Genomic DNA, 24,722 nt, shown 5'->3' on the forward strand with positions numbered 1-24,722 from the left:
AGCTATAAAATTGAGGGGTAGGGAAAAGCTTCAACCAGGTAACCAACTTCAGGACTGATTTAGTTTCACTTCAATATAAAGAATTCTAAGACACTATGCAGTTCTACTTGCAAAGCCACCACATCAGAAAAAATAGAAAACAGTGACCTGGGAGCAAATGGACTCCTGCATGTTCATCCAGGGGGTTCTAATATAGGTCTATGTGTGAGCCAAGAAGACCAAAGGATCAGTGAGCAACAATTGTCAGTCAAGACTGCAGGGGCAGAACATCAATAGTCTCACATGGCGGAGTTTGAGGAAAGCACGGCCAGAGGAAATAAGGTAAAGCACTGTAAAGTGGGAGAAGATGATCATTTGCTTTTTCATAGAATAGGTTGGCCAGCATAAAAATGAAAAGATGGAAACAAGACATATAAAGGAAGTCTCCAGATTTAATAAAAATGTTAAAGGGAAATATTACATACAATTTTAAACAACTTTCACATCGATTATATAAAATTTGACATATATTTAAACCAAGAATAACTTTGAAATGGAATAGCCAAAAATGGAACTATGAGGTATTTGTAGCTATTATAGACTTGGTGAGAATATGCTAATTGTGATTTAGGAGCAGAGACTGATGATGTGTAAAGGATATACTGTGACATGACAAAGTCAGCAAATTTAAGGCTGTCTCCAACACTTAAACTGAAATTAGAAGCAAGACCAATAAAGATTTAGTATGAGATACAAGAACAGTTTGTTTATAAGCAGTAGCTGACCCAGAACTACTTAGCAATGGTAGGTTTTATTTTAATTTTCATTATAAATTAGCCATATAAGTATCTTTCTTTACCCCCATAAGAAGGCTAGTCTTCAATATTTATCATTAATATCCAGCCTTCCTCATTTTCTTTAGCTATATTCAGACTTTTTGAGCTGAGGAAATCTCAGCTTTGTAGTCATTAGTGTTCATTATCCTTAAATGAAAATGTACTGGAAATAACTTTTATATCATTCTTATTGGGTAATTTAAGAGAGAAAATGGTAATATTAATGCTGAAAAAGTACAGTGTAATAGCCAAAAAGCCTGGCGAAGAGAATATCGAGCTACAAGGATCACTGGAAAAAACGTGTCCTTGTATGATGTTTTACATAAGACCTGTGCTATTCCATTCCTGTTACCGGAAAAGACTCATCCCTGCTTTCAAAACAGAGGGGAGCGATGCTGACCAACACAACCTAACACCAAAGTGGTATTCGTGCTCCCAGTGCCTTGAAATATCAGCATTCTGTAATTGTCAGAATGAATTATTCACTAAAACACTAAGTCAGACCTTAATTCTCTATCTTTTAATCTGATAATTTAATATCACTTTTACTCTCAATCTTGACCAAGCATTTGTAAACAGGAAGCCCCACTTTCAAGATGCTGCCTTTACACTTCAGTGAAAACAGAGCACTCAAATGTACTGTCACTGTGTGGTAACCATGAGACCTTGGTTGGACAGCAGAGGCACTCAAGAAGTCTAGGCTCAAACAGTAGTGGAAACAACACGCTAAGCAGCCCTGAAGACAAAGCAGGGCAAGGCACGCAGGACTTTTTTCCACTTAGACTCAGGTTATGCAACACCTATTGAGGCTGACACGCCAATCCAACTCCCTCCCAGATCAGCTCACCAGCACCCTCCCTGTCATAGGTGCTGACATTCCACTGAGTCCACTTAACGTTCATTGGCTGATACCATCCACATCTCTCATTGCTGTGATTCCTGAGGCTCGTGTACCCTTCTACTTGCCCATTTCTCCTATTCTCTGATTCATATACAGCTTTCCACTACTTCTACCTTGCTGCATAATCCAACTTCATTGCATTTCAAAAAATTTTAAAAAGTTCTCTGTAGTTATAGTCTCTCTGTAAGAACTTTCCGTTTACTTCCTTCCACAAACTGAAACCTGGATTTCCCCTAGAAGCTGATTTTCCTGCAGTCTTCACCAGTGGAAATTGGTCCTTCTCTCTCACCTCACATTATTGACCAAAAAGTCAGGAGGCAAAGTCAGCAGTCTTCTAACCGAGCCTTCAAAGGTTGACTCTTATTCTTTCATCCTCATATAAAACTCTCTCCTTCACATTCACACCCTCTTGCCCTCCTTTTATTAACATTTTGGTGGGTCATTTGCTCACATTCATTCAGGAGTTAAACTGAACTAAAGGAACTTTTCATCATCTTGCTCTAAGACTGAGAAATATGCATATCTATTTGGATATCCATGAAACAACCAAGTCTATTTTTTAAAAATTTTCTTCATCCAGTGACTTCTGTTGCCACAGTATTTCATCAATTCACTCCCAAGAGCATACCTTAAACTTCTAAAAACTTAGTCTTTATCTTAATTTTTTATCACAACTTTCTATTCCTTTCATAACCTCATTTAAAAAAAAATTGAATGTATCCATATAGTGGATGGTTAAAAATGTTTGATTTTGCAATGGGCAAAAAGAGATGAGAAACATCTTAAACTCTGAAAAAATATAAGTGTCAGAGTGAATTTTTTAAAGTTGTAGAGAGAGGACATAAAAAATAAACAATTTAAAAAAATTGAAGATTCAATAGAAAAGAACAAAATGTCAAAAATCTAATTATTTATTAAGTTGAATGAAACAGAAAGAACACTGGTGAGATTAATCCAGAAAAACTCAGAAGGCACAATTAAAAGGAGATACAATCACACATTTTAAACATATTTAGAATGAGAACGTCATAGAATATATACCAAATAAATCAAAAGCTTAGATAAGCAATCTCTTGAAGAAGAGATTTTACTAAAAACAGACTCAGGAAGTCAGAGAGAACTAAAAAGTCTATAATTGTTATTTAAATTGAATTTATAGCTGAAAATTTATGCCATGGACACAAAATATACTAGGCTCAGCTACTTGATGTTTCTTTTTTATCATATTGCTGATTTTTATACAAGATTTCCTGAACTAAAATTTTAAGGGTATATTTCCCCCTGAAGAGAATTATATTTTTCAGTGAAAAATGCTTCTGGAAAAATGAAGTCCCCACATTTCACAAATAAGCACACTGAAATTTAGGGAGGTGAGCTACTTGGTGAAGGAGGTGTAATCTCCATAACTCTTCCAGTTGTTGTGGCTGAAAAATTAATTTTAAAACAACCTTACTTTGGCTCATGAACCTGCTGTCTGAGACAAATGTCAGAGAATTCACAGACTTGTTTTAAAGGTATCACAGTGAACAAAAAACTGTGCTTTTAAAAAGAGGTGAATGGACAGAAGCAAGATGGCCACTTAGAGCTGAGACCATATCAAACAAAATGACCCAAGGAGACTGAGAAACTAAGAGTTTCACCCTCAGTACATCAGGAAAGATCAACCCACCAACAGAGAGAGAACATAAAAACAAGTCACCTTTTCCCACTTCAAGATTCATAATTACTGATCCAGTCCTATCTTGAGTTTGGAGTTTGATTCCTCGTGAACCTGAGATCACAATTTATTGTTGCTGACACATATTTAAAAATATCTGCCAGAATGAAAGTTAGAAGTTGCTCCAAATTTTCAAGCAAATAGTGGGAATAAAAACCACTTCCTGGTGGGCTTCCTGGTGGGCTTCCCTGGTGGCGCAGTGGTCGAGAGTCCGCCTGCCGACACAGGTTCGTGCCCCGGTCCGGGAAGATCCCACATGCCAGGGAACGGCTGGGCCCGTGAGCCATGGCCGCTGAGCCTGCGCGTCTGGAGCCTGTGCTCCGCAACGGGAGAGGCCACAACAGTGAGAGGCCCACGTACCGCAAAAAAAAAAAAAAAAAAAAACAAAAAAAAAACACTTCGTTAAATGAGATTAATATTACAAAGATAAAGTGGCAATTTTCTACTCAGTATCATTTTCCTCTTCCTACATATTAACAGAAATCCAAATTTGTTGGAGTAGCACTGTACCAAGGGAAAGAGATATATTCTTCGGGCTCCCTTATAAGCAGGGGGTGGACATGGGACTATTTTGGTCCAAGTACAGATCACTTAATCAGAATTCTTAGAAGACCTCTTAAAAGAGGGCTGACTCAACTTCTCTTGCTCGTTTACCCTTTTCTTGTTTCATACTTCCTGCCTGGACTGCAGATATAATAAAACTCAAAGTCATTTTTGGAGCATGAAGAAGTTCACAGTTCTTGCCTACTTTGACATCTTTTATTACCTTATCTTAAAAACATGGACTTATTGCCTTCCCTCCTCTTCTCCTTGCTTTCTCCTCTTTTCTTGTGTTTAGCACCGTATGGAAAAGTATACAACAAGCATTGCAAAAGTGATTTATTTTCCTTATATAACAAGAAACCAGGATGAGGGCAGTGGACCTAAGATACCATCAGTGCTTCAGGCAATGTCTATTATGTGGCCTGCAATTTTTGAAATGTGACTTTTCTCCACAATTGCAACATGATATCTGTGCTCCCATGCATCACAAAAACTTTCTGGAAGATAAAAGGGGAAGGGGAAAAATAAAAGTAAAAGGGAAATGACAGCTAAATCTGTCTCATTTAATCCAAGAATGAACAGCTCTCCTGGAAGTCCCTTATCGGCCACAAATAATATAACTTACACCACACTTAGATGGGCAGCATCCTGGGAAATCAAGTATTTATCTGGGCACGTTACTATACCAAACAGAATTGGATTTCTGTTAGTAAAAAAAAAAGAGGTAGAATGAATTTTGAGTGCACAGCCAGCACTGTCTAGTACACATCCTCCCTTTCATCACAATTCTGATCTTTGATTTGTTTAGTTATATGTAGCAAATTGAAGTAATTGGAATATTTAATGTTTAGCCCAAATTAGACAAATGGCTATGATTTTCAAGATAGAAAAAAATCATAGAATTTCAGTAATGACTTTAATCATTAATACATATAGACCATATGTCCTGTTTTTTAAAGGGATTACATTAGTATATATGACAGCATTCAGATTATTATATTTATCTAATATTAAATCAGCATTCTGCCCCAATTTATTAGATGGAAACTAAGATAACTCTAACTTCCCAGTAAAAGTTTTTGAATATTATATTCTTAACCTAAATATCCTTATTATATTTTCCTCAGGCATTTAGCCATTTTGTTACATCTTACAGCAGCAATAATTCTCTATTCCATAAATATGGAATTTTACAAGCAGGACAAACGTTTCCATAAATTAGGAGGAATACCTGCCTATGCAGAAACAACTCATTTCTTTCTGATTCACCCTTTTGTGATGTATTTGTCTTAGAATCACACTCTCATTGTTCTTAAATTTACAACTGTTTTTTATGGGTTGAAAATTCGGTGAAAAATTGGTTGACTCCTAGAATATCAAGAAGCATGGAATTTATAAGTAAAATGCATATTTCAGATACAAATGTTTTCTTAAAACATTTATCTCATCCTAAAATGTTTCTGAATATATTTAGTACATTAGTAAGATTTTTTTCCCAACACACTTCAAGGGCTGAGATGTCTGTTTAAACAAATACACGTATAGTTACCCGTGCAGTTGAGAATTTTAGGTTGCTTTTTCTAGACAGAGTAATCTCTGTGGCATATTATGATCATGTTTTGCTTTAGGAGAAAATTTGCTAGAATTAATCCAAATCTATACATGAGGATTGCTAAAGGAAATGAATAGTAGAAACAACAGTATAGCCACAATAATTTAAACATTAACTTATTATATCTGATTGTATTCTCACAAGTTATAAGTGAGGCAACTAATGAATAAACAACAAGGTCCTACTGTATAGCACAGGGAACTATACTCAATATCCTGTGATAAACTGTAATGGAAAAGAATATGAAAAGGAATATATATATATATATGTATATATTTATAGTTGGCCAAAAAGTTCATTTGGTTTCTTATAAGATGTTATAGAAAAATCCGAACAAACTTTTGGCCAATCCAATATAACTGAATCACTTTTCTGTACTGCAGAAATTAATACAACATTGTAAATCAACTATACATCAATAATAAATAAATAAATAAAATACAGAGAAGAAAAAAATAAGTGAGGCAACTGTATCAGAATGGGTAAGCACGTTTTCATATTTTTACATTTGAATTATACAGTTATCAATAGTCAGGAATGGAACCCAAGTGTATTACACTAGCCAGACATTTCAATAAGCCATTCAAATACTGAAAATAACATTTGTAGAATTAGGTCTTTCTTTTTTCCTATTGTATAAGTACCTATAAAATTCCCCAAAAGTACAAAAATTCAAAATGTACTGAACTTCTTCAAAATGAATACAGCTTAAGAACTTCCACTTTAAGATTCTGAAATATTTCTTTTCTGATATTCTGAGGAAAACTCTTCACAAAAGCCAATACTAATTTATGTTTTTACAGATGTATAATTAATATCTCTGCAGTTGTATACTCTGAAAACAGATTAGACTTTATTCATAAATATGTATTAAGCAACTACTATATTCCAGGTCCCATGCTTATTGAAAAAAAGTCTGTTAACCCATAAAGCTTAGTGTATAAAAAAACAAATAAACAGGTTTGAGGAGAGAAAAGTTAAAACTAAAATTAGTTATGCATTTATTCTTCATATAAATTTTTAAAAATAAAATGCTTAACGTTTTATTTCTATTTCAAGTTTAGAATAAATACAGAATTAGGGCTGCAGAGAACTCTTGGAAAGCCATTCATATATATTGGAAAATCATAAGTTCTCTCCATTAACAAATATTTTAAAATTTCTATGGGAAACTATGCTGGATGCTCATGCAGACACAAAAATGAAAAAGACACATGCTGTAGTCTCCAACATTTACAATCTAGCAGGCCAAGAAAAGTAATTATAGTACAAGGAAAAATGAGAAGTGGAATGTTTGTTACAGGTGTTCTGGAGGGAGAAGGAGGAAGAGGGAGAAGGGGGATGACTGCTGTCTTTGGGACATCAGAAAAGCACTTTACATATTTAATTCTAATGACAGACTTGCAGAGGCAGACATTTTTATTCACATTTTATTGATGAGAAAATGTAAAGAGATGAAATAACCTGCAGAGTCTGTATCAATCTGTGTCTCTAAGAGACTTACTGGAACAAAGTATTCCCTCAGCCTGCGTCCTGGCCCCCACCCCCTACACAAATATTTTCATAAGGAGTTAGCCCAAAACAAACTTTTGTTAAGTTATATCACTTAGTTTGGGGCTGTTTGTTACTACAATGTACACTATAATGTACCTTCATTCGATCAAAGGCATTCTGGGTAGAGGAAAGAGTAAACATAAATATTTAAATGACTACATCATGAGTGTGAGATGGTAAGAAATTTAATTTGGCTAGAGTATACTCCCTGTGTAGGATGGTAATGTAGGACTAGACTGTAGAGACCAGTTGGCTCTATGTTATTGTAGTACTTCAATGTCAGTGGAAAGCAACTATCCTCAATCCAAGAGGTATAATTCAGTACTTAACAGGCTCAACACAATATGAAAATTAATCATTAGCAAGCGATGCATAGAATAAAAGTGTTTCTAACCTAAAATATCTATTATCCTATATTTTGAAGCTGTTCTGTATATTCTTTCCTAACTGGATATAAACAATCCTTCTCTAAAATGATGTTTATAAAAGAGATGCAATGAGATAAGCTGAAAGTAGTCATTTTTGGAATAATATTTAAAATAAATGTTAGCTATATTTATTGGATAACTAATAGATGGCAACAAAAAATTGTTAGAAATATAAATATACTAAGTTAGACAATATCTATTCAACTAACAGATGACTTGAAGAAAAGCCAAAAGCTATTTTGATAAAGATATGGTTGTTTACTCTTAACTCATCTCTAGGGTTACTGATATACTCCAAAAAAAAAAACCCAAAATGCCTTCCCATAACTTAGATCCAGTCAGCAGTAAGTGGTTACCATCTGCATCATAGTATATATTAAATATTGGTCATCTCTCAAACTGGAGCTACACAAGGGGGGAGAATACTTGGCTGGGAAATACTGACATCACTGCAAATAAAAACTGAAGATGTGGAGCCTGGAAGTAAAAACAGAAGGGGATGGTGCTCAATGGGTTATAGCAATTGCAAATATCAGTGCAGACAAGCCAATGTCCAACTAACAAAGGAAATAGGGATGAGGGCATTCTGAAACTTACGGAGGAAGAAAGGTAGCCAATCCCACATCAAACATCCCCATCCCCAGGTCTCCATATTCTGGAATTTAGACAAAACTGTAATCTGTGAGAGCGTTACTAAAAACAAAAAAATAAATTTCCATCCAAGTCTGTGGAAATGTTATATAATATTATATACTTGACCAGAAGAAGATTTTGAAAAGGAGGACATAACAGAACTAATAAAAATAGAACCTGGTGAAATGTCTAATATGCATTTCCCTCAGCCCTAACTCCTCCTCTGCCTAAATCATTGAGATATACACAGTTTCTTTGCAGATTTAAATTTCCAGAAATACCCTATATATTATTCTAAGACCTCTATAATACTAAATGATCAAGAAGCATCATTATTGAAATACAGAAAATCTAAATTACAAAGGATAATGCATATTTTTCAGTACATTTGATTTTTTTTGAAATTAGAAAGATAATTTCAAATTGATGTTTTTTAAGTTTACTAATTTGTACATTTTACTAAACTCAATCCTAAGAAAACCTAATATCAAAAGATACTAAGATATTAGGATCAAACGATATCACTTGCCAAGAATAACAGATCTTTGTTCAAATGTTCTTTGGAATTACTACAGAATTAACTCCTCTCTTGTAGCTTCATAGTATAACTAAGATGTTAAAGTTTCGAAGATGTCCCGCAGTAAAGGAACATCTTTAACTTGATTTAAGTTAAATAAACTTACTTCCTTGGGACAAGTTTCATCACTGTTTCTTTGAAAGCCAACCTAGTAATACCCCTTTAGACATAGATAGACAAAAATACTTAAAGTATGGTTTCTCAACCTTGGCACTATTGACATACTTGTTTTCTATTGCTACATAACAAATGACAGATTTGGTGACTTAAAACAATACCCATTTACTAACTCACGGTTCTGTAAGTGAGAAGTCCAATATAGTATGGATGGTTCTCTACCCTGGATGGGGCTAAGTTCTCACTTGGAGGCTAGAGGTCTTCTTCCAAGCTCATTCCTGTTATGGGAAGAACACAGTCCCTTGTGGTTGTGGGATTGAAGTCCCCATTCTCTTGCTGGATGGCAGCCAGAACTGCTATTCATTCCTAAAGGCCACTCACAGATCCTTGATTGTGGGCCCGGAAATCTCAGCAGCAAAGAACCTCTTCACATCTGTCAGATCCTTCTCATGCTCAGAATCTCTCTGATTTCCTCTTCTCTATCAGGAGAAAACTCTTTGCTTTTAAAGGGCCCATATGATTAGCCTACTTGATTATTTCCCCATCTTAATGTCAACTGTGCAATTAACATAATCACAGGCATAAAGTCATATTCACAGTTCAGGGATTATACATGGTGTGTACACTGAGATGAGGTGATAAATCTTTAGGAACATCTTAGAATCCTCCCTTCCTTTAGATGAGATAATTCTTTGATGTGGGTTCTGTTCCATGTACTATGGAATATTTAGCAGGATCCCTGGCCTCTACCTACTAGATAAGAGTTACGTTCTCCACCCCAAGTTTTCACATTCAAAAATGTCTCCAGACCTTGCCAAATGTCCCCGGGGTGGGGGGCAAAATTGCCCTTGGTTAAGAATTACTGGTTAAAACTCTCTTATACTCAGTGTAAAAATAAAAATATGCATAGTCCTATTTTTTAAGTCCCATAAAATATAGATTTTGTAAACTTACTACAATTTTATTAACTTGCTGTTAGTTTTTAAATACATACTAGCCTATATTATTACAATGACTATTTTTACTCATTTGGAGCTACAGCATTGGTTTACTTTTGCTAGTTGAACAACAACCATGATAAACCCCAGTTTTAAAACATTAGGCAACTAGGAGGAAGAGTAGCAAGAACTTCAACGAATTTGGACTTAAAATTGAGACAACTCATTAATAAAAGTCATAGCTGGAGCCATATTGGCCCTCAAGTCCTAGTTTTCCTTCAATTTGTTATGAATTTGTTATGAATTTGCCACCTATGGAATTTTCTTTACTCTCTTAAGATTTATTTATATCTTCAACATGGAGCATTTTCAAGGCTTTAAGTTTCACAGTTTTACAACTAACTCTGTAAAATGCAGTGTCTTTTATTAGTTCTAAAAAGTATCTTTTGTGAGTTTCTGGGGACAGGCTCTTCAAATATTCTCAGATTGCTAAAAATTTTCATGTCCATCCTCTCATAATATTTTTGAATTTATGGATTTTATAGCATTCCTTCTTTATTTTTATTTTCTCCAGGTTGAAGAATTCTATTTTTTTTCAAAATCTCTACTTATATAGAAGCATCCTTCTGCTCAAGAATTAATGTGGCCTCAAGCTTTTGTAATGAGGGGATAGACTGCTTTTTTGAAGCCTTGCTATCATAGTGTGGAGAGAAGGGTGTGTGGGCTGACACCGCCAAAGCATACACTAACTAGCTGTGTGAGTTTAGACAACTTAAACTTGGGCCCTCATTGTCCTTACTCTAATCTAGTGATTATATCACATACATTTTTGTATTGTTAAAAAATTAAAGATGTAATGTATGCAAGGTACTTAGCTCATAGAAGTCACTAGTAAATTTATTTACTCATTTAAGAAATGTGTGTTGAAAACTCATCTGTGGTAATACTGAGTATTTAGGAGTTGAAAACACACCCCAAAAAACAAGCATGGCCTTGGTTCTCATTGGTCTAGTAATTTTTATGCTCTTATGAAGATGAGAGACAAGAGGATGAAGGTGTTAACTGTGATGTTCTTTCCCTACTGGCTGGAAAATTGAGATTTTGGAAACTACCACACAGAAATAGGCACTAAATGACAATTCCTTTGCTGTACAGTAGAAACTAACACAACATTGTAAAGTGACTATACTCCAATAAAAATTAATTTTAAAAAAGACAATTCCCAATTCTTCTGTCTTTTCAAACCTTAACAAGAGCCACTATTAAGAAATAGCTTAGTAGTTTATGCCCTAACTATGATCATCCTCTGTGGGTGACTTTACAAAATACAGACATCTAAACATCCCATGATATTTTGATTCATTAAGTTTCTAGTAGGGCATAAGGTTGACTCCTGAAAAACATGAGGGTTAGGGGCACCGACCCTTAAGGTGGAAAATGTAAGTATAATTTATAGCCTGGCTTCTGTATAAGGGATTCCCTGCACATCCAAGGTTCCCTCCATATTTGTGGTTCTACATTCGTGGATTCAGCCAACAGGAGATCATGTAGTACCATATTATTTACTATGGGAAAAATATCCACATAGTAGTGGACCTGAGTAATTCAAACCATTGTTCAAGGTTCAACTGTATTATTTGAATGTTCAAAGAGGGTCAAGGTGAGTTTGATGTATAATTCAAGTCCAGAAGTTATGACCCTGTGGGCAATGATTTATGGCAGATTATAGCATCATTCATTAACCAATTGGAGATTACTGCCTTAATTTATTGTGTTGTTGTGGACTTTTCTCAGTGTGGTAATTTCTTGCTTGAAATGCAGTTTCCAGAAATGGACATAATATTTCAGGACTGGGTGTATCATTATTTTATGGAAGTATACAATGTTTTCTATTTTGTGTTCAACACTCCTCATCAAAGATTCTCAACTTTCTGGTGAATTTTCTAGGCAAACATCACAAGTAACTATTTTATTTTAGAATATGACTGATTAATAGAGAAACAAATTAAAAATGAAGTAACTTTTTAATATCTAGTACAGGTCTCTATATTGCTATCTACTGGGAAGTTCATATGCTTTTCCTCCTTTCCATTTACATAATCTCTCCTGATCATCTTTAGATTTTGCTACTCATGTGTTATTTCATTCTCCAGAAATTCAGTGACATCTATAAATCTAGCAGATTTACTATTCACTTTAGAAACCTTATTAAAATAGTAAATAAAGATGGTCTCATAACAATTTTTAGAAACCCTTACATTCACAGCTTTCCACCTCTCTATTTCTGATCTAGGGACATTGACATTAATTCAATTTTTTATTCATTATCTATTGTTTCCTCTAATCTTTCATTTTTCAACATTGTTTAAGTTTTCAAAAGCTTTTTAATGTTGTTAGTCTATTTTTTTTCCCTTTTCTAAGAAAAAATAAATAAACAACCAAAAAAGAGTGCAGACAGTTTCGCAGACCAGAGGGCAGAGGTAGCAGAACTGGCAGTGCTGGGGGCGGGGATGGGGAGAGAGAAGGAACGGTAGGAAATGGTCAGGGGCGGAGTTAGGATGGGGCGTGGGCCGTACTTGGGCAGACGGCTAGCGAGGTGGAGGTTAAGGTCCACCGATTTCCCATGTTCTCCTCGTCACAGTGACAGTTCTCACATTCAGTGCATCGCTGGGGACCAGAGGCGACTGGTTAGGCAGAAACGTTTGGGAGCTACCCGCCCGTCCTCCACCCTACCCGCTGGACATACCCCCAACTTCTCAGCCTCATTACTTCTGACACGGAGCTCAGTATCTTCCTCCAACCTGCTTAACCTGCTTCCCACCCCCTCATTTCCCTATTGCAAGGCGCCCTGACGTCCCCTTGTCACTGTGGGCTGGACCTTTAGGTACTCTCTTCACCCCCTCTCTTCCTATTCTCCCCATAGCCTGTCGGTCTCCAGTCCTGTCCCACCTCCCTCGGCTCTGCCTTGAACCCTCCTCCCTGTCCCCACATCTGCAAGTGCAGCTCAGGCCTCACCCTCTCTTTCCTGGACCACTGTCCCAGGCTCCTCCCCAGCCTCCTGGCCTCCAGTCTGTCCCCCACTTGGCCCCAGAAGTGTCTTTGTTTACTCGGGCCTGTGGCTCAGGGTTCTCCCAAGGCACACCAGAGCCCAGGAACAAACTCTAGGAACTGCTTGGTGGATGGAGCTGGGTTGCAGGCATACATTGCAGAAGGAACAGCAGCCACACAGGGACCCTGGCTGGTAGTTCCCGTACTCCCGGGCATCCTGCTGATCTGTGGGGACAAGAGGGCAGCAGTGACCCAGGTTGACTCCGCTCCTCCCCACCCCCATCATCCAGTCAGATCACTTACCCATGTCCTCACCACTCTCCTCTTCACTGGAGGCACCTGCATACACCTCCCTCCTGGCCGGTGGACTGGGGATGATGGTGAAGGGGAGCTCATCCTCCTCCAGCCCCTCCTCCTCATCTTCTTCCTCCTGGTGGTTTGGCTCAGTGGGACCCAAACCTCAGCCCTCTCTTCCCTCCTCTTCTCCTCCTCTTCTTCTTCCTCCTCCTGGCTCAGACTGAGGCCATGACCTTCCTCCTTGTCTTCCTCATCCTCCTGGTCCAGGCTGCCATGATGGGTGCCTTCTCCTCCCTCCTCTGAACCTTCATTATCTTCTTCATGGGAGCTGTGATCTTCTTCCTTCTCTTCCTCTTCCTCCTCAGAATCACTCTCCCTTAAATGGCTTCTATACTTCACCCCCATGTGTTCTGGGGGCTGGTGGCTAATCTCCTCTTGGATGAACTCTCTGTGGCCAGTCCCAAATAAAAGAAAAAAAAAAAAAAACAACCAAAAAAGATACCTCCAATTATTAACCAAAGTGATCTCCATTTATAGTTTTCCTATCTTTTCGTCAATATATACAATTCCATAAATATCCCTTAATCTTCCCTCTTATTGCATCGTATTAAGCAGAAATAAGTATGCAAATGAGACTAACTGGGCTATAATTAATAAAGTTATTCCAGATGCCCCTCTCAGGAATAAAATCAATTGGTCTTCTTTAAGATGTGGCACATATATACAATGGAATATTACTCAGTCATAAAAAGAAACAAAATTGAGTTATTTGTAATGAGGTGGATAGACCTAGAGTCTGTCATACAGAGTGAAGTAAGTCAGAAAGAGAAAGACAAATACCATATGCTAACACATATATATGGAATTTAAGAAAAAAAAATGTCATGAAGAACCTAGGGGTAAGACAGGAATAGAGAGGCAGACCTAATAGAGAATGGACTTGAGGATATGGAGAGAGGGAAGGGTAAGCTGTGACAAAGCGAGAGAGAGGCATGGACATATACACACTACCAAATGTAAGGTAGATAGCTAGTGGGAAGCAGCCGCATAGCACAGGGAGATCAGCTCGGTGCTTTGTGACCTCCTGGAGGGGTGGGATAGGGAGGGTGGGAGGGAGGGAGATGCAAGAGGGAAGAGATGGGAACATATGTATATGTATAACTGATTCACTTTGTTATAAGGCAGAAACTAACACACTATTGTAAAGCAATTATACTCTAATAAATATGTAAAAAACTAAATAAATAATTAATGCTGAAAAAAAATCAATTGGTCTTCTTAAAGGAACTATTTGTTAATTACATGGTACCACATTTTCATAATTTTATCCTGATACTTTTCTTCTCCATATTCTTGGTAATTCCCTATTTAGTAGTCTCTAGTGTTTCTTTAAAAATGCCTTCTTTCAAGTGTTTTACCACAATTATGAGAAACATTGCTGTAAGACATATATTTTACATGGTGAGCAAAGAATGTCCAGCTCAATGGCTGATGACCATAGGCAGCTTCTTACCCCAGCCTACACACTTTCCTCCAAGTTTAGTGGCTAATAGTAGCCCCAGATTAGTGCATAACCCAATGTGTATACAGGAATATATGTCATTGAGCTTTTTGATGACCCTTGTAAATGGACATCCAGAACTGGATTTGATTTGCTTAGCAAAAATGAAATGTCACAATTCTTCCACTTCTAGTGTCCCAGAGCAATTTATGCCTATTGCAAATGCACTTCAGATTGGTTTTGCCTTTTTCTATTATTTATTGTTATCTCATACTGATTTTGAAATTCACCATTTCCTCTAGGGAATAGAGATCAGGCTCTATAACTGAATAAGAACTGGATGTGATTTGAGCTTTTATAGTCCTCTAGAAGAGATGCATGTGAAGGTCTCATTATAATGATGGACAGAGTTCTAGAGAGTTAAGAATTCTAAGGTTTGTAAACTTTGCATTTTTTTAAGAAGAAAAATAAGGCTGTTTGCATGTGACTATTGGCCAAAGGCAGTAAAAATCATTTATTCTTACAAAAGTTACTCAAGGCACAAATAGTTTGGAATTTTCTCCTTTAAATATATCAAAGTGACTGCTGTATTTTCTAAGATGATAATGAATCACTTCCAAATATATATACTTTTGAATTGAGATGTGTCACACTTGAAGAAAGCCTGAAGGCAAGTAGTTCTGATGTTTGAAATTACCACGTTTTATACGCTAACATATCATCAACTGATATACATATATATGTTACGTTAAAAATGTAAATATTAGTGAAAGATTCTTAGTTTGTCACACAGAGGTTTTCTCTCAACTTCCAGGAATATTATATTTACTGTTACAGTTAAAAATCAGGGTTCATAACATTAAGCTGACTACTACAGAAATTAATACTGGTAAAATTAAAATAATTTATAGGAATGATAATCACAGTAGTTTGCTGGAAATGTCACTGACCAAAGATTAATTTGCTGAATGCCATCATTAAGCAAAATATAGTGAAGACTTCAACACCTTTTTAATCTACTTGCTTATATAGTCTCATCACTGGATACCATATTTGAATATCAGACATAATGGAAACATATTGAGAAAGAACAAAGGGGTCATTAAAATACATGTAAAAATGAGAACTAGGACACAAAATCCATTTAAGTATCTGTATTCAGAACTGGAGGTTTTCTCTTATGTAGTATTTTGGTTTATGCAGTTGATTTCATTTAACAAACTTTTCCAAGTAATAAATATATATCTTAGGCACAGTTTAAGAGTTTCAAGTATTTTTTTAATGGAATAACTACTCTAGGAAGTTGAAAATTTAGTAAGAAACTAACATGTAAAAAACTAATAATATGATTGAGCTGATTGCTACAGATTTGGAAGAAATTCTGTCTTATAGAAATAGCTTAGGCTTTGAAGTAAGAATAAAATAATTTTGAATTCCTATTCTGCCACTAATAAGCAGTATGAATTTGTCATGGCACTTAACTTCTCTAAATAAAATTATTCATCTGTGAAGTGAAGATGTAAGCTCAAAAACGCATGAAAAGGCTTACATGAGACATGGCATTTGTAAAGTACTTGCAAAAGTAGGCACTCAATAAGTGTTTGCTATTGTGTTCAACAGTGAATCATTTTTCCTAAGGTGAAGGGAGTGGGAAAGCATGTTAGAAAGGCTTTAATGCTAAGATGCTGTTGGAACTTAACTTCAGAGGATGACTTTTATATGCTGTTTGCCATCAATAATATTTATTTGCTCTAAAATTGTATTTGCCCTAGAACCTATGACCCTTATTTTAAAAAAGAGGAGGGGGTACAGCATAAAGAAAATAAAAACTTACCATTACGTTCATTTAAAAATTTTAGTTAGATAATGGAGATCAACATATGATAACCAAGAGCAGCTTATTTAAAATACAAAGAGTGACATTGAATTAACTACTTTCATATCTGAATCCGATCACCTTTGAATCACAGATGCTTTCAAATAAACCAATACTGACTTGATAAATTTGCTAGGGATCAGGACAACTTCAACTATATTTTAACAGCTTTCTTGAAAGTACCCTTTGGTATATCTAATGAGTTGCCAGGAAGAGATTCCTCAGGTTGAAAATAGGGAAAGTAAGTGACTGCAGCCCTGCCACTTTGAAGACCTCCAATCCTATCTACCCTCTTATCATGTTGGGACCTTGTTATTTTACCCTTTTCTATAGCAGCATGGAGAGAAATATTTGGAATAAAAACAGTGGTTGTCATTGTGGTTTTTGCAAAGAGGTTGAAAATGGGTGAAACTTTTTAAGGATTTAAAGGATAAAAAATAAATAGTGTAAAAGAATGACTAGGTCCTGATCCTTAGTTCCATTTTCTAATGTTAATAAGTATTGAAGTTTGCTGTGGGAATATTCAAGAGTGTTTACATTATTTACAAAATAATTTGTCAAACAGGTAATTACTAAGTGCCTATCAGGTGCCCAGGAGATAAAGAGCATCCAAATAAAAAGAGGAAAACGCAGCACACTCTCCTCACCTTATAAAAATTAGTTTGTTGGGTCAAAGGAAATGCATATTATGTATAGATAAATATGTATAGAGGGCACTCAATGAAATAGACAACACAATGAGAACAGCAGATGACTAAAGAAACTGATGGGGGCCAGTGATACAAGGGAAAAAGTCGTTGTTAAGGCTGTAGGTTTTCTGGATGAAGAGATGCCCTACTTGAGAGTTCCTTGCCATGGAGGCATTAAGGAAATGAAGAAAGGGAAAATGACATGGGGGGAGGGGGTGGTAAAGAAGAAATCTGAGGGTAGGAGAAAAATAGCTCTGATAGAGTTGAACTTTGAACTAAGTAAATACTTAAAATGTGCATTCTTAAATAAGAAAAGACTGGGATACTTTTATTTTTTTTATTTTTTTTTTTTATTTATTTTATTTATTTATTTATTTATTTTTTTCTTGGAAGATTTTTTTTTTTAACATCTTTATTGGGGTATAATTGCTTTACAATGGTGTGTTAGTTTCTGCTTTATAACAAAGTGAATCAGTCATACATAAACATATGTTCCCATATGTCTTCCCTGTTGCGTCTCCCTCCCTCCCACCCTCCCCATCCCACCCCTCCAGGCTGTCACAAAGCACCGAGCCAATATCCCTGTGCCATGCGGCTGCTTCCCACTAGCTATCTACCTTACTACGTTTGTTAGTGTGTATATGCCCATGACTCTCTCTCGCCCTGTCACAGCTCACCCTTCCCCCTCCCCATAACCTCAAGTCCGTTCTCTAAGAGGTCTGTGTCTTTATTTCTGCTTTACCCCTAGGTTTTTCATGACATTTTTTCTTAAATTCCATATATATGTGTTAGCATACGGTATTTGTCTTTTTCTTTCTGACTTACTTCACTCTGTATGACAGACTCTAGGTCTATCCACCTCATTACAAATAGCTCAATTTCGTTTCTTTTTATGGCTGTGTAATATTCCATTGTATATATGTGCCACATCTTCTTTATCCATTCATCCGATGATGGGCACTTAGGTTGTTTCCATCTCCGGGCTATTGTAAATAGAGCTGCAATGAACATTTTGGTACCTGACTCTTTTTGAATTTTGGTTTTCTCAGGGTATATGCCCAGTAGTGGGATTGCTGGGTCATATGGTAGTTCTATTTGTAGTTTTTTAAGGAACCTCCATACTGTTCTCCATAGTGGCTGAACCAATTCACATTCCCACCAGCAGTGCAAGAGTGTTCCCTTTTCTCCACACCCTCTCCAGCATTTATTGTTTCTAGATTTTTTGATGATGGCCATTCTGACTGGTGTGAGATGATATCTCATTGTAGTTTTGATTTGCATTTCTCTAATGATTAATGATGTTGAGCATTCTTTCATGTGTTTGTTGGCAGTCTGTATATCTTCTTTGGAGAAATGTCTATTTAGGTCTTCTGCCCATTTTTGGATTGGGTTGTTTGTTTTCTTGTTATTGAGCTGCATGAGCTGCTTGTAAATTTTGGAGATTAATCCTTTGTCGGTTGCTTCATTTGCAAATATTTTCTCCCATTCTGAGGGTTGTCTTTTGGTCTTGTTTATGGTTTCCTTTGCTGTGCAAAAGCTTTGAAGTTTCATTAGGTCCCATTTGTTTATATTTGTTTTTATTTCCATTACTCTAGGAGGTGGGTCAGAAAGGATCTTGCTTTGATTTATGTCATAGAGTGTTCTGCCTATGTTTTCCTCTAAGAGTTTGATAGTTTCTGGCCTTACATTTAGGTCTTTAATCCATTTTGAGCTTATTTTTGTGTATGGTGTTAGGGAGTGATCTAATCTCATACTTTTACATGTACCTGTCCAGTTTTCCCAGCACCACTTATTGAAGAGGCTGTCCTTTCTCCATTGTACATTTGGGATACTTTTAATTGGCAGACTTGAGTCCCTCTCTGCCCTCCAATCATTCATCATTATTCGGTATAGAACAGTGGGTAATAATGTTTAGGGTTAGGGTTAAGGTTAGGGGTGACTATATTTAGATCAGATATGATTAATTTGTTCAACTGAAAATACTGAGTGAATTTGTGTCATCACTTCATGGGCACAGAGACACACATACTGGGTGCAAATGTTGGGCTCCTGTACCTTTCACAGCCCCTCTGTTCCTCTGGGTAGACAGAGTGGCTTTATGAAGGCTCTACACCAATGAAAAGAGAAGGCTGTCCACATGCAGCAGTTCAGTTGAGCTGAGCAAAACTTCAGACTCAAAAGACATCAACTCCACTGAACTTTCAAGGGGCAATAGGCTAGTATCAAAGAGTGGTAATTGCACAACAGAGATGAGAAGGACAAAGTAGTTTCTTGGCCATGTGGTTGTGAGTAGTAGTCACTCACATAGCAAAAGAGTGTTTATTCTCTGTGTGTCCATGCAACTGCCTGGAGATGGAACTGGAGAGAGGCAGAGCTTGATCACGTGAAGCTGGCATAGACTTTTAAATGATGGTTCTGCTGGAGCTCACATCTAAGACCCCACAGACTTTGAGGGCTTAGTTCTCAAATCCAAGCTTTTGGAACTCAGTTTTTGTTTCTCTCAAATTAATGCCTTTGAGATGAATATTAAAGCATGTTTTTAAATTCAAAAGGTAAGCATTGTCTTTCTAGTTATCTGAACTTTTCCTTTCCCAGAGGCAGCAAAGGTGGAAAAATCAGAATTTCCCAGATTACAGAATACTCAGGTTATTGTGTGTATATAGCTATACATATACATATAGAACAAATACTTGTTTATTATATTTATATCATAAACAATTATACCTATTATTGTTTTCTGGAAAAACATTTCTAATTACTGCTCTTTTATAAGAGTGTTCTATCAAAAACTCTTTCTTTTATTAAGTGATAATACCTATTACCATATGAAATGTTTTCTGGAACCCTGAAATATATATATTTTTAAGTAGACTATTTTAAACTTATTTGACAATGGAACCCATTTCTTGAGATCTATATTTTATCTTCTCATAAGAGCTGAGGAACTACTGATGGGAAATACTGCTAGATGGAACATAGAAATCATATAAAACATAGAAATCGGCTTTTTAAGTGAGTTTTTCTTCTCTCTCCCATCACCTACCTCCACCTAACAGGTCTGAGAAGACAGAAAAGCTATCTTATTCATCCTGTATTCTCAATATCTGACATGTTGTATAAACTATAGTTGGGCTCAATACCTGTTTTGTTCAAATTTTCTTCAAAAATTGGATGTATTTCTGGTAAAAATGTATCACCATTCCTTGCTAAAATATTGTACAGGTTTGAAATTTAGCTTTTATTATTATTGTCATGTTAGTATAGATTTGTATAAAGATGGAGAATAGTTAAGTAAAATATGTTAAAAAGCCTGTAGCTACTTAATAAATATTTATTATCATCTTGGGATGGGTTGGACTCTTGTAGCTATGATGTGAAACTCAGAATTGGAATGGAACGCTTGACGGATTTGATTACATTTAGATTTAAACTGTTTCTTAAAAAAGATAGCATAATTAAAGTTGAAAGGCAAACAAGGACAAAAATAGTTGCATTGGACTTCCCTGGTGGCGCAGTGGTTAAGAATCCACCTGCCAATGCAGAGGACACGGGTTCCATCCCTGGTCCCAGAAGATCCCACATGCTGTGGAGCAAATAAACCCGTGTGCCACAACTACTGAGCCTGCACTCTAAAATCCATGCTCCTCAACAAGAGAAGCCACCACACTGAGAAGCGTGCCCACCGCAACAAAGAGTAGTCCCAGCTCGCTGCAACTAGAGAAATCCCGCATGCAACAATGAAGATCCAACACAGCCAAAAATAAATTAAAAAAAAAAAATAGTTGCATTATCTGACAGTCTTACTTTTCAAAATGCATTATTATCTCCTGTATTTCAGTAAGAAATACATAAATTTGTTAGAAAACAAAGTAACATAAACAGCCATCCACCAAAAATAAAAATACAAACAACAATATACATTGTTTAGAAGTCTCAAATCAACGAATGATTCAAATAAATGAAAAGTTAAAAAATAATATTATCCTATCAGATTGATAAAAATTAAATAGATTGATCACACTCAATGTCAGAAAGATTTTGAGTATATACTCTTGGTATATCTTTAAGCTGATACCTCCAGGGAAGGTGATTTGGAAATAGTTATCAACATGTCATATGCATTTCCTTTGACCCAACAATCTCAATTTTAGATATTTATCTATAGGGATACAAAATAAATGAAGACATATGTATTGTGATGGCCAACATACCTTAGAGTTTTAGAAAAAAATTAAGTATATGGGAATGATTAAATTTCTAGAGTGTTCCCATCAATACTGATAAAGTTGATTTCTAAGTATTTATATACAAAGATGTCTTTTAAAATAGATAAAATAGATATAAATATGTAATGCATCTTTATCTGTGTGTACTAGTGGGGTGGGAGTGAGGTTGGGGGCAGGGGGAGCCTGAGAGGGTCTTGAGGTGACAGCTGAAGTGTGGTAATATGAAAAAGACAAGTTAAGAGGAGACATTCATCCTCTACCTCAACAGTCCCCAACCTTATTGGTACCAGGGACCGGTTTTGTGGAAGACAATTTTTCTACGGACTGGGGTTGGGGGGTGGTTCAGGATGATTCAAGTGTATTACATTTATTGTGCTCTTTATTTCTATTATTATTACACTGTAATATATAATGAAATAATTATACAACTCACCATAATGCAGAATCAGTGGGAGTCCTGAGTTTGTTTTCACTTGCCACTCACTGGTAGGGGTTTGATATGAGTCTGCAAGCAATTAATTTATTATGGACTCTGTGCAGTCAAACCTCTCTGCTAATGATAATCTGTATTTACAGCCACTCCCCAGTGCTAGAATCACTGCCTCAGCTCCACCTTAGATCATCAGGCATTAGATTCTCATAAGGAGCGTGCAACCTAAATACCTTGCATGTGCAGTTCACAGTAGGGTTCGAGCTCCTGTGAGAATCTAATGCCGCTGCTGATCTGACGTGAGGTGGAGCTCAGGCAGTAAAGCGAGCGACGGGGAGTGGCTGTAAATACAGATGAAGCTTCGCTTGCCCGCCACTCACCTCCTGCTGTGCGGCCTGGTTTCTAACAGGCCAGGGACCAGTAGTGGTCCATGGCCTAGGGGTTGGGGACCCCTGCTTTATATTATACTGTTTTTTAAGATTTCCCTTTGCCCTCAGGGGTTTGTATAGCTTTATAATTTAAGAAGCTATTGCAACTCCGGAAAACATTTCATATATGAATACCATATTTTGGTGGGGAAGAAGAGTATTAAAAGTAAGAATAATTTAAAATGGAATTTAATCATTAATGTGAATAGGTCACAACTTTTTTTGTATGGCACTAAATAAAATAATTGTGTTACTAACCTGGACTCATTAAAAGGTTTACAATGTACTTGCTTAAGTTACATGGGGAACTATTTCTCAGCCATTGAAAGCATTGTATTAGGAGTTTGAATTTAAAAGGGTTATATAAATTTAAGATACAAAGTGGTAAATGAAGACATTGCAGGCTAACAGTATCAGAATTGCAAACAGCAAGTATAATTCATACTGATAACATTTTAAAATATAAAAGAAAGGAAAATACTATTGAAACAAAATCAATAAAAATGCCCACAACTGGAAAACTGCAAAACCCGTGTAATTAAATGCTCAATGTATGTGATCTTTTTTTAAGAATAAATTATTTGAGTTGGAAATACCTCTATGAATCTCATAAAGTATGAAGTCTTAGTAATAAATCATATTTTAAAGAAAGATTACATATTTTTTTCATGTAGACTTAATTTCCTCCATTCTTTTTTGGAGCCTTTAAAAAAGACTTTCAGAGAAAAATAAACTATTTTCTTGCTGGGTGATTGAGACCTCATAAAAGGTTAACGGAATGCTAGAACCTGATCATTGCATATATTTATTTCACTTCCCTCAGGAAGCTGAGTTTGATTAAGTAGATAATTCCATGTTGCAAGAGAAATGCATGTGGTGTATCTGTGCAGTAACTTTAAAAGCCAGATGAGAATGGCTTCAAACTAATTTGAAAACCACTACAACCCCAACAGGAGATTTTTTTCTAACTTGCGGAGGGAGGGAGTGAAGAGGAAGGAAGAAGAACGGAGAAGCACAGAGGGCATGGAGGTAAGCAGCGGAGTTCAGTATTGGAGGTGTAATTGAGTCGTAGGGTGTTCCCCAGGAAATGCAGAAGTGGGAGTGGGGGACGGGGAGGAAGATGGAAAGCATTATAAACGTTAGCATCCAAGACAAATTGATGAATTCGAGTCTAATCAAAACATAGAGCACATAATCCAGCAGGTTCGTATTTGGTGGTCGGAGTCCCTTTACCATGATGACGCCAGAATCAGGCCAATGACAGTATTTGGTTCTTCTGATGTTCTATGAATTAAGGCCTATTCCAACCAAAAAGGGAAGAGGAACCTAGCACATCAGGACGAGGCTTCAGGATGTCTGCCAAGCAGGCTGAGATTCTGCACAGGTGTGGGAACATGAGGGGCACTGAAGGGAAAACCAGGAAGGTGGAATAGGGCTGGGCCAGTGGAGGTGGACACACTGGTGCAGGCCGAAACCCTGGGGAGTTCGTGCTCAGGCCTCACCCTGTCATTGAGGATTCCTAGTGAATTCTCCGGTAGGTTGCTGGCCTCACCTATTGGTGGACTGGGCTCCCAATCTACTCCAGGTAATGCTATTGATTGAGGATATGTGGGCTGCCTGCCGCGGCTCAGGACTGAGGTAGCATTTCAGAGCTTGGGGAGGTCTTTCTGTTTGGTTTACTTTTTGTTTGGTCTTGTTTTTGTCCCTCTGTTTTCTTTGTTATTTGTTTTCCCATATATGAGCAATGATTATGTTTAGGCTTTTCAAGACTGTGCAAAAGCCCTAGCAACTAAGATGGCAGAAAAGAGATTCTCTTTATTAAGGCTCTTTCTCAAATGGCTTTGCAAACATAGAAACGTACCTAGCCGTGAATTCATTTGTTCAATTACAAGTGACCCTCTTTCTTCTAATGTTTAATATCTGCCAAATGGTAAAGTGGGGAAAACTGTCTTTATACTCTGATGCTGCGTGATATCCAGGTTATCACGCTCTTCATCTCGGATGCACAATAGCTCTGGATACCATGCTCTTCATCTTGGATGCACAATAGCCAGGCAGATGAGCAGGCAGGCATGACAGAGCCGTGAGAGGTGCCGGTTTCAAAGTGTTTTCTGTGAGTCACACATTCTACATGCAAAATGGCAGAGGAAATTAGATGTGCTGAATTTGTCTTATTAAGGCAGAAATAATCAGATGACTGGAGGCTGTTCTAAGTGCAACCAGCAGAGGGGATGCTGTATTCAGATTAATACGAATTAAGCAACCCATTTCTGGGATCTATTTCTAAATGTAATATAGGGTGTGTGTGGTGGGGGGACATTTTTTTCCAGATGAGGGAATGACGGCATGTTCATTTTAACTCCTTCAAAAATCTGTCTCACAATGACAAAGA

The 24,722-nt window shown here is 36.7% G+C and overlaps 1 protein-coding gene across 1 annotated transcript; it reads right to left on the bottom strand.

The window, feature by feature from the left end:
* Positions 1-12,438: 12,438 nt before the first annotated feature.
* On the bottom strand, positions 12,439-13,636 carry LOC132508712 (zinc finger and BTB domain-containing protein 47-like). The gene is made up of 3 exons (XM_060129082.1): positions 13,187-13,636; positions 13,038-13,108; positions 12,439-12,502 (listed from the first exon to the last, which is right to left on the bottom strand). Exons 1-3 carry the CDS (start codon positions 13,583-13,585, stop codon positions 12,439-12,441), a joined length of 534 nt encoding a protein of 177 aa, XP_059985065.1. The 5' UTR covers positions 13,586-13,636.
* Positions 13,637-24,722: the final 11,086 nt, after the last annotated feature.

This window comes from Lagenorhynchus albirostris, chromosome 18 (genome assembly GCF_949774975.1).
Source record: "Lagenorhynchus albirostris chromosome 18, mLagAlb1.1, whole genome shotgun sequence".
NCBI classification, from domain to species: domain Eukaryota; kingdom Metazoa; phylum Chordata; class Mammalia; order Artiodactyla; family Delphinidae; genus Lagenorhynchus; species Lagenorhynchus albirostris.